Source organism: Hakea prostrata, chromosome 4 (assembly GCF_041222555.1).
Source record: "Hakea prostrata isolate BN-2017 chromosome 4, UWA_Hpros_2, whole genome shotgun sequence".
Classification (NCBI taxonomy): domain Eukaryota; kingdom Viridiplantae; phylum Streptophyta; class Magnoliopsida; order Proteales; family Proteaceae; genus Hakea; species Hakea prostrata.
Genome location: NC_142603.1, coordinates 31858036 through 31869212, shown reverse-complemented (window position 1 = coordinate 31869212; position 11177 = coordinate 31858036). Strand labels below are relative to the sequence as shown.

General features: G+C 39.4%; 1 protein-coding gene across 2 annotated transcripts in view; it reads right to left on the bottom strand.

The window, feature by feature from the left end:
- Positions 1-4738: 4738 nt before the first annotated feature.
- The window catches only part of LOC149018692 (CemA-like proton extrusion protein-like protein), an 80980-nt gene continuing 74541 nt past the window's right edge, over positions 4739-11177 (bottom strand). For both annotated transcript variants that reach the window (XM_089152848.1, XM_089152847.1), the window contains 2 exons: positions 7537-7672; positions 4739-5245 (listed from right to left, as the gene is read on the bottom strand). In XM_089152848.1, the coding sequence (XP_089008974.1) occupies positions 5177-5245; positions 7537-7672 (205 nt within the window). In that variant the 3' untranslated portion in view covers positions 4739-5176. The remainder of the gene's footprint in view (positions 5246-7536; positions 7673-11177) is intronic.

The window sequence follows — 11177 nt, the reverse complement described above, 5'->3', positions numbered from 1 at the left end:
TGGTTGTTCTAGTGCTACTTTTAACTCCTTGAAAGCTTTTTGGCATTCTTCAGTCCATTTTGCTTTCTTGTTGCCCCTCAAATCTTTGAGTGCCTTGAAGAATGACAAACACTTTTCTCCAGACTTGGAGATGAAATGATTCAAAGCGGCAACTCTCCCTGTTAAACACTGCACATCACGAACAGTTTTGGGAGCCTTCATATCAACCAGAGCCTGTATTTTGGCAGGATTAGCCTCAATACCTCTCTGTGACACCATGAAGCCCAAAAATTTGCCTGAGGAAACTCCAAAGGCGCACTTTTCTGGATTCAGCTTCATTTGATATTTTCGCAGTACTGAGAATACCTCAGTCAAATCTGCAATATGATTTGCTTTTGTAAAGCTCTTCACAAGCATGTCGTCAACATAAGCTTCAACATTCTTCCCTATCAAATCTTTGAAAATCTTGTTGACGACCCTTTGATATGTAGCTCCTGCATTCTTCAGGCCAAATGGCATGACTTTATAATAGTAGCTTTCACGATCAGTCATGAAAGCCATAAACTTCTCATCTTCCTTATTCATAAGGATCTGATTATACCCTGAGTAGGCATCCATGAAATTTAGAGTTTCATATCCTGCAGTCGCATCTATCAAGAGGTCAATCCGAGGTGTCGAATAGCAATCTTTAGGGCAAGCCTTGTTGAGATCTGTGTAGTCTGTACACATCCTCCACTTCCCATTCGCCTTTTTTACCACTACCACATTAGCCAACCAAGTTGGGCATTCAATTGGTTCTATGAAACCAGAATTCTTTAGTTTTCCAACTTCGCCCCGAACGGCTTCATACTTTTCAATGGAGAAATTTCTCCTTTTTTGTATCACCGGCTTCACCTTCGGATCTATCCAGAGTTAATGCTCTGCGACATCCCGATCAAAGGCATGTCTTCAGCAGACCATGCAAATATGTCATTATTCTGTTGAAGAAATAACTTCAACTCATCTTTGAATTCCTCCAGCTGTTCAGACCCGATATAAGTAATCTTCTTCTTATCCTCGGTACACAGTTGGATTTGCTCCAGCTTCTCCACTGGTTCGGGCCTTTGCATTTCTGCTTCTTCCCGATCATCTTGAATTTCTATAGGTAGGGCAGTCACCTTCCTCAGGCCCTCCTTGTCTTTTAAATAGGCAACGTAACATTGCCAAAAGATCCTCTGGGTCGAGGAAACTTGATCGATTCCCATATCAGTCGGGAATTTTATCTTCAGGTGTTTTGTCGAAACAATAGCACCTATCTTGGATAAAGATGGTTACCCGAGGATAACATTATAAGCTGGCAGTTCCCGAACCACCAAAAAATTGATTCGGACGGTTGTTTCCTTAGGAAAACTTCCAATAGATAAGTCCAACTGGACAGATCCTTCCGCCACCGCAGATGACCCTGCAAAACCATATAGATGCGTGGATGAAGGCTCCATCAAGTCCTCATCCACCTTCAGTTTTTGATACACTTCATAAGAAATTAGGTCAGTTGCAGACCCTGTATCAACCAAAACTCTATGCACTTCCTGGCATGCATTCTCTACCTTGATGACTATGGCATCATCATGAGGTAAACAAACGCCTCTTTCATCCTCCTCGCCAAAGGTGATAGAATCTTCACCATTCGGCTTCTTCCGCTTCTGCGTCTCTCTAGTTTCGACAAATTTGGATTTTGTCTTCAAACTTCAGAGTGATTCGGGCTCTGGTCCTCCGAAAATGGTAAGGATCGGTGACCGAGTAGCTTCAATCACCTCCTTGCCCTTCTTAGACTTCGGAGCCTCCCTTGATCGTTCTGAACTAACCGAACGATCCCTTTTAGGGGCAGCCGCGCGTGGCTCACGTGGCTCCTCCCTTCTTCTGCTAACAAATTTGGACAAGTGTCCCTGAGATATTAATCTCTCAATATCTGCTTTCAGATGACGACAGTCATTTGTATAATGACCATAGTCCTTGTGGAATCGGCAATACTTTTCTCGATCCTGCTGCTCTCCAGGCTTCAAAAGAATTTTAGGTGACCACTTCAAAATATTTCGCCTTTTGATGATATTTAAAATATCAGCCCGAGGAGCATTCAATGGAGTATACTCACTTTTACCGGGAGACCTCTGGCGCCAAGCCTGAGATTTTCCAACCCGATCGCGGACATTTTTCTTTGGCTTCTGCTTTTGCTCAGGAGCCTTCTGTTCCTTATTGGAGACTTTGTTATCTCCTTGGCGCGCATCTAGGATCTCCATGACTTCGGCCTGCTTCTGGCATCTCTGTACCAACTCAGCATAAGTTGCAGGCATATCCTGTAGTAATAACTCCAGGAGTTTCCGGTTAGTGAGTCCAGTGAATAGAGCAATTTTGGCTACTTGCTCATCCAAATCTTCTATCTCCATCGTTACTTTGTTGAGTCTTTTCAGAAACTCTCTGATTGATTCGCTTTTTCCTTGTCTGACAGTAAACAAGGTTTCTTCTGTTTTCTTGACCTGTATTCCACTCTAGAATCGCCCTATGAATTTGCGCGCCAATTCATCAAAGTTTACGATCCTTCCAGAGGGGAGGTTTGAAAACCACTTTTGTGCAGCTCCAGTTAAAGATGAACCAAAAACCCTGCATAAAATTTCATTAGAATTACCTGAAACTGCCATGGTCTGCTGATAATAGCCAATGTGGGCCGTTGGATCTCCGGAGCCATCGAATGTAGAAAAGGTAGGTAAACGGAAGTTATGGGGAAACTGATATCCCGCAATTGGCTCGGCAAAGGGGCTCTTCCGAATGACTGAGTAAATATCCTCAGTTATCCTTCCCTTAGCCAACTGCCCTAATTTCTGATTGATGTTGGCTAATTCCTGACCAATTTGGGTCGGGTGATCTTCAGCGATATGATCACGACCTCGATTAACACGATCTTCACGAGCTATTCGATCATCACGAACAACCCGTCCATCCCAAACATTCTGCTCGTTGCGAACTGCTCGATCATCACGACCTGTTCTTCTGACAGTTGGTGAGTGAGTTCTCACCCCTGTGTCCAACCTTGTATTTGAATCGGTTGTACTATCCTGCGGTCTGTCGAACCGATTGTCTTGCCTAGGTTGATCGTCAATTCATCTAGGTCCTCGGTCGCCTTTACGAAAGTTCTGACCGATATTCTGGTCTTCAGCCAATCTTTGATCACTCGGTTGATCACGTGGTAACGCGCGCCTCCCTGAATCGCGATGATCAGGTTCTTGTGGTAACACCACTCGTCTGGTGAGCATGCGGAGTGCTTGGCTCACCTCCAAGAGTTGAATATTTACCTGATTCAATTGATCTTGGAATGTATCAGGAGGATTACGTCCTCCCTGACCACCATCTACTTCGATAGGATTTTGGCTTCCCTGGGGAACATTTGGATTATTCACTCCAGGGATCTGAACACCGGAATCACGCTGTGCAGCAGCTGCTGCCGATCTAGTCACCATGGCTTTACAAGTCTTTCCCACAGACGGCGCCAAATGATGCGTCCAAAATCTGCTCAGCCCTTAGATCTCCTCGTGATGACCTGCAAAACGAAAGCTTCAGATGTAGCCCGACCGCGGGGGTCGGGAGTCCACCTCCAAAGGCTAAGTCAGTTGATGAACTTAATCACAAACGGCTCTGCTAGAATCATAGAGCTAAGGAATGAAGAACTGTGAAAGGTGATCTAGATCGTAAGCCTCAGATAGTTTATGTCTACCAGTGTGTGTGAATCTGAGTCCCTCACCTCGTATTGCAGTGAGGTTTATCTAGAGTGTACCTTCGAATCTCCTTCGTTGGATGCACTTGAGCCTTCTTCGGGTAGTCGTTGGATTTTAACACTTAGATACGTTGAGCGATAGACTTCTACTAATTTGGACTAGTAGAGGACTCCTGAGATAACCTCTAGGTTATGCGATGATTATCCCTTCGATAATAATTAGCCGCAGCCGTCAATTTGAGTCTGCCATCATTAGTGTAGTTAACCTAATCCATAAGTTGGATTAGGGCGTGCTTGTAGCTGAATAAGTTTTCTTCCTCAGCAAGCCATCTTACGGATTCGGTTTGCTCGGGAGCGAGTCGATTCCTTCTGTCTCGACCGGAGTCGAGGATCAAACCAAGTATGAACCCGGTTTGATCATATTTTCTCCATATCACAAAGAAAAACTGAGTTGTTTTATGTATGAGGGCATGACACCAAGCCGAGGAAATAAGTGAAGTACAAAGAAAACTAATCAGAAGAAATGCCTCAAATAAATAATTCCAGGATTGGTTGATTCATGACTTGGAGCATCTTTCTAAGTTTCAACTGGTTTTGTTAATTTCAACGAGTTGTAACAAACTCAAATCTATTTTGAAACAGATGCTGTTGGGAAGAGTTAGTGGAACTCTATTGTTCTCATAGTTCCAGGATGGATTTTCATACTTTTGATAAACATGCTGTTCAGTAGCATCTCAAAGAATGCTTATTTTAGCATCTAAATTAAAGCTTAGCTATTCAACCCTGGAACTCTTTTAGCGAAGGGTGAAAAAAAAAAATCGGGGAACCCAGTTAAGGGATTCTTTTGAATTTTGACTCCTGCAAAATATCACAGCTAGATTTGGCTCTGAGAAAATAAAATGCATTTGAAAGCAAATCATCAGAACTGGGTCTCATCCCTGAATCAATCTCAGTTATGATAATACATCTTTTGGGTTATAAACATGCAAGACATATAATTAAATCAAGAGATCATTTGAAGGCAGCTTCGGTCAAATGATATACATTTAAGAAATATGTAACACATGAATACCATATGATTTAGAGAATAAAGTCAATAAAATAATAAAATGATAAGGTTACTCCATTGTGAAGTCATGAATTTGAGTCTGGAAACGACCACTCTGCGAAAGCTGGGATACGGCTGCAAACCTTAGCCAGACTCTAGTAATGGAAGCTGCGTGTACATGGGTATGCCCTTAATTTTATTGAAATTTTCCTCTCTGTAAGCCAAAAGTGCTTTGACTTACAAGGAACATATGCTGAATGAAGTTGATGTCCTCCAAATATAATTACAACTAAAGAGAGTTTAATAGAACAAAAAGATCACCATAGATTGGGGAAATAACTTAATACATGAATTGCTTTGGTAAAGCGTCGTTTGGTGAGACAAAATCCAAACATTAGACCTCACTAATGACGTTTCATTTCTTGGAAGATACTTGAAACCTTTGGCGATAATCTTGGAAGGAATTTGAATAACTGTACCAATTGTGCCAAAGGGAGCAGATGATCAGTACAGTGAAGAAGAGTTTCATTAAGGAAATTAAGCATAAGTGTCAATAGAAACAACAATGATCATCCAGTATACCAAATGCTAGCCTTCTTATAGATCTGAAGGGCAGTGTATTTCGAGATAGATGTTCTGGCTACTGCTGTTTATACAAACATATAAGTGCATAAAGGACACTACGCACTTCTTCAAGTGATAATAGGAGACTGACTTAAATATGTGAATGGCAAATATGCTAGATCATTGAATAGGGAGATAGTAAATATACTAGTTACCTAATGGGTGGATAATAAATATACTAATAATTTAAATACACGGTTATGGCATATTTCATCTAGGGCTTTCCATGTCAACTTGCTTTTCTTTCCAAGCTAAGGTAATGTCAATGCAAGATTGCATCATTCTCCCCAGGTTGAAAATAATTCATCTCTGAATTCGAGCCATCAACTAAAGCTGGATAATAGAAGTTAGAGACAGACGTGGGGATGACTCTTCAAGGATGCTAGCAGCAAATCTTCAAGGCAGCTCTGCGGGTTGTTTGAGAACACCAATAGTAGAATTCTTCTAGGATCTATGTAATGGGGCTACCAGGAGAAGGAGCAGACACTTTAGTTAGTCTCAGACCAACACGTTAAACATCAATTGATGACGGAAGACATGAGTGTGGGCAAATTTGGCTGCGAAATGGATAGCTTTGGTTACAGAGGGGGTGAACTTTTTTTTTCCCGTATGTGTAGTCAGCAACTGACGAACGAAAACGTCACAGCTCTGTTATGTGTGATCAACAGAAAACAAACGACAACGGCACCAACTCTAGATACCAAATGATGCAATCCTCGGATCACTAGGATTAACATGAAAGATAAACAAAAAAAGGAAATAAAAGATAATGATAGGGGCGTCATTCTTCAAAATGACGAGTAGCTTTTCAAGGCTACAGAAAAAAATAAGACTCTTCAAGGTCCTAATCAACTCAATAATGAGCAAAATAATTCTTCTATTACATTACATTCATAAGAGGCCACAAAGGCTATGAATGTATGAGAAAAGAAACATTACATTTTAAGTAACAAATTTATGTAACCTTCTAATTTAGGGTAAAGAGAATATACTAATGCCCTAATTAGATAGATTGCTAATATACTAATTATTTATATAAATAGGTGGATGGAAAACATGCTAGTTATTTGAATAGGAAGATAGTAAATATATTAGTTACCTAAATGGGTAGATAGTAAATATATTAATACTTTAAATACACGGTAATGACATATTTCATCCAAGGCTTTCCATATCAACTTGCTTTATGTTCCAAGCGTGGGTAATGTCAATTCAAGATTGCATCATTTATAATGGATTCAATTATAATAGTAGCATAGAGTTCAATTAAGCTTAAACTTCTGTTTGGAGACTCTGTACTCCATTAAATGCGTTTGTGTGATTAAGAGTCATTTCCAAGTCAGTTTTGTAATACAATAAACTCCCAATCACTTGAAGATGACTTGAATAAAGAATGAAATCAATGATAAGAGATTAGGGGATGTTGAGCAGTGCACCGAGATAGATGTCCCATGCCTGATTTATACTCTCTTTTTCTTCCCAAGCAGACCAATTTCATTTGTTTTCCTTCTCCTTCAGTTGACTTGAACTGTTAACAACACAATTGCTTCCTTTATCTCAGATCTGATCATAGAAGTGGTCACTGGGCCTGCTTGTATCTGAGATCCATAATCTGAATTTTCAGATTGCATGGATGGATGGTTCTCCAACATTTCTCTGCTCATCCCATTGCAAGCAGAAAGCATAGACAAAAAAGCATGAGCAGCACAATAGGGTCTCTTAGGTGGGAGTTGTTATACTAATGGTCATGAAAGTCACACGGAAACACATGGAAATCAGTTCTATGAACAGGGAAGGACACGATGGACCACCCAAACACAGTTCCAGTGGTTCCAGTTGTTGTTTACAAAGTCTTTATTTTGTTTTTGTATTTCATTTCTGAAATTATTCAGATCATTATGTGATAGTTTTCAGTTCTTGGAAAGTCAAAACTATAGATGCACAACTTGTGTTTTCTAATTTTTTTCGGACACAAAAAATTTCTTCTTATACAGGCGTCTTTCCTTGTGCCTTTACCACTTCTTTCATAGCTGTACAGTATTGAGTAATGATGATGCCAGTATGATTTAGTTTTTAATGCAGGCAATAGAATTAAGGGAGTAACTATTAAATTTCTAAAAGGTTCAAGGATAGAACATACCCAAAGCTTCACGCATGCATCAATAACAACTGGAACGACAGACACAAAAATAGTTATCCCAGATGGATCAATCTCAAGCCCATAGTGCTCAACAATTACTTCTAACAGTGTCTGCCAACCAGATTCAGAATGATACCTGCACATGCACAAGGCGTTCCAGTTACTATTTTCAGGTCAACTAAAACATTAAGTAGATATAATGAACCACTCGCAATCTCCTATGGTTTCTTTTGTTTTTGTTTTTGTTTTTTTTTTTTTTTTTTTCATTTTATTATTTAATTATGCGAAAGAAATTCATATGAGACATCATCCAATAGAACATTATGGAAGAGGTACTCCAAACCACACTACCTGATAGCAAGTCAGCTATATGAATGTGGAAATTCCAGTGTTGGCAACATGTCCAGGTTTTAAATTCTTTTGTGATCATCAAGAACCAGAACCCAACAGTCCTAACCCCAGCCCACAGTGCACCCAGTGTTTTAAGGACAATCAAAAAAGTGGCTGATCATGGATTGGCATTGAGATCCTTCACCCAAAAGAAAAAAAAGGCCGAAAATGATCAATGTTTTCTGGTTAATAATGTTCACGGTTGGACAGTCAAGTTGGCTCACCACATGGTTAAATAATTTGATAAGAATGCTCTTAACCCATAAATTGGAAGAGAGGGTGGTGCAGGAAATAAGTTGGCCTTCTTGCAGTATGTAAGGCTATGGCTACACGTGGATGGGAAAAGCAAGTGTACAATGCTAACAGGGTACTGATGGCAGTCAAATGGGTTGAAAAACATGCTCTGGGTAATTATTTTATAGGTTGGGCCCTTTATATTCCTGGGTTTCACCTATAATGTACCAAAGTCACAAGCAAATAAAGTAACTAAAGCTGGTGCATAAAACTCCAATTAAAGTTAAAAATTGACAACAGTTAAAATACTAATTAGTTAGATGGAGCTTTGTTTTTGTTTTTGAGTCTATTTGGTCAAGTAAGTGCAAGAGAGAGGGATCAACAGTCATTTCTTTCTTTGGAATTTTTGAGCTGTTAAACTCAGCCACATAAATCTGGTTGCTTTTCTTTTTTTCTTATTCTAGTTCTCAGTCTACAGAAAATTAGGTGCTATCCCTTAAGTTCTTTGTTCCTGTTCTTCTAACTCTTCTAGTTTTTCCGGATTCCTTCTCTCTCTCTCTCTCTATGCCTATCTCTAGATCTGATCATATCTTTGCAAAAACTGAATTTATCCCTTTAAATATGATTATCAGTGATCCATTATGTCATTTTAACAAACGGTTCAATTTTCCTCACCTGAATCTTATGAGATTCTATAGTTCTTCAACTTTTCTTCATATGCAAGGAGCCTGGATATCACTGTGATTTCATACAAGATATCATGATTCTTGGGTCAATTCATAGGCCTGATTAAAACCTACACTCGACTAGATGTGGCTGTTGGATATTGAGACAATAAATTTCTCTCTCTAACTGATCATATATACTGGGTCTGTTGACTTTCTATAACAATCCTAGAGTTCTTGCTTCCAGATTCTTAGAACATTGAATGGCATTATGTGGTATTGGACATCAACGTCAAAGCATCACCTAGATGACCTAGACAACCTAGACATCTAATAGCACCAATTAGGTGTCTAGGTGGAAGAATCTATGCAGAGGCAAGTTGTGCTATTATCCAGGGCTCTTTGGTATCAGTGCCAAATGCCACCTCTGTGACTCAATTTCTCCTATCATTGATAAGAAGGAAACACAATCAGAACACAGCCTCTGCCACCACCACCTCCATATCAGCAGTGTAATCAGTAGATGAAGATGAAGACAGCAGGAGGAAGAAGAACAGGATTGAGAAAAACACTAGCGGTGACACCCACAGAAATTGCTGCTGACAAAGAGGAGTTACAGACTTACAGTAGCCACCACAACACCATTGCTACCATTAAAAAAGAGAGGAAGAACAAATGTATCTGTTTTTCAGTGCCATTGCCACTCCCTTCAGTGCTGCAGCCTTGTCAAGAACAGGCAGCTGTAGAATCACAAATCTTTCAAGGTTGTGCATAGCACACATTTGTCATGATTTACTTCAGTCATAAATCCAGCAGAATTATAAAGCAAACCTTGCAGTTGCACTACTTGTTGCTGCCCATTGATGATGAGAATGCAGATGTCTTGGATAACAAATGCACTTCCACTAACAAGGAAAGTGGTTCCACTCCTTTCTTGTCAAGTGGAAGGGCCATTTGAGATCTGATTGCAAGTGGGTACACACCAACAACTGCAAAAGGCTTATAACAGAGACTTATGGATGCTAGCTGTTCCTAAGCATTCGTTAAGGATGCGTGATTTCAAGTCGAGGCATGTTGATGAAGAAAATGGGTACTCAGAAGTATCAGTGAAGGAGAAGTAGGTGAAGGAGGGAAGTATCAGTGAAGGAGTAGGCATGAGGTCTCGGTAAAACCATTTTTTGGTTCAATTCTGAATCAGAAGTGGTTCACCCAATCATGGATGGGATCTTGCAAGATATCCCAGTTTTCAGTGTAGCGAGACGTGATGGGAGGCGAGACTGTAGGGATTTCATATCTCGCCATCTCACGAGATCTTGCCCCCTAGATCTCACAAGATGGCAAGATCTCTCCTATTTTGGTCCATCCAGCTGGTTTAGGGGGTCATTTAAGCCTCAATCTCGTTCCTCTCTCGCCTCTCTCTTGCTGCCATCTCACCCATCTCCCTGGAAACTGAATTTTTTTTTTTGGGATACAGCTGGATTTCAACTTCTAAGCACGTTTAGCACATGTAAAGGTTCAATTAGCAACATTAAAGCTCATTTCAGCTTCATCTTGAACAAAAGTAAGATTCTTGCCCAAAATTTGAAATTTTCAAATGCTATGTTGTACAATAGGTGTATGCATGTGATGTAAATATATGTTGATCTATTAGTTAATTTTTGAATAAAAATATAATCTCTAATAGATTAAAATTAAAAAAGATATATAGAAAAATACTTATGATATGAGTGTGATTCTAACTTATGTTGGACTACATTTAGAGGGCTACAACCCCATGTAGTCATATTTTGATTTTCATGCTTGCTGCATTTTTTTTTTTTTTTTTTTTAAATTTCAGATTTAAATAATTATGAAAAATAATATTTTATTAAAAATTATACTTTTATTTATTATTTTTTTAAAAATGATGCTTATGTTATGTAGTTTATTTTAAAAACACAAACACGTCTGTTTGAGCATTGTATGTCTGTTACCTTAAAACAAAGTGTGTGTTTAGTTGTTCTATAAATTGTTTTTACAAGTTTTTAATTATATAAAAGTTATTCTAATGATTATATGGGAAAATTCATGCATGCATTTGAATGTTGTAGCTTAAATGGCTACTAGTGGGACGGCATTGGCAGTGGGGCTAAGGACATTGCTTGGCAACAAGGGGATCCGTTAACTCCTGACAAGAAAAAATGCTGATGGAAGTATTGCCTTAAGACCTTGAATTCTGATGGTTCAACTAAATTGAAGCAACAATTGGCTGGTGGCTATAAAGATGTTGCAAAGTGTGCCAAGGTTCCTTATGAAGTACAACAAGTAATTGCAACAAGTTTAAAGGGAGGGAGACAAGGAAAGGAATAGAGG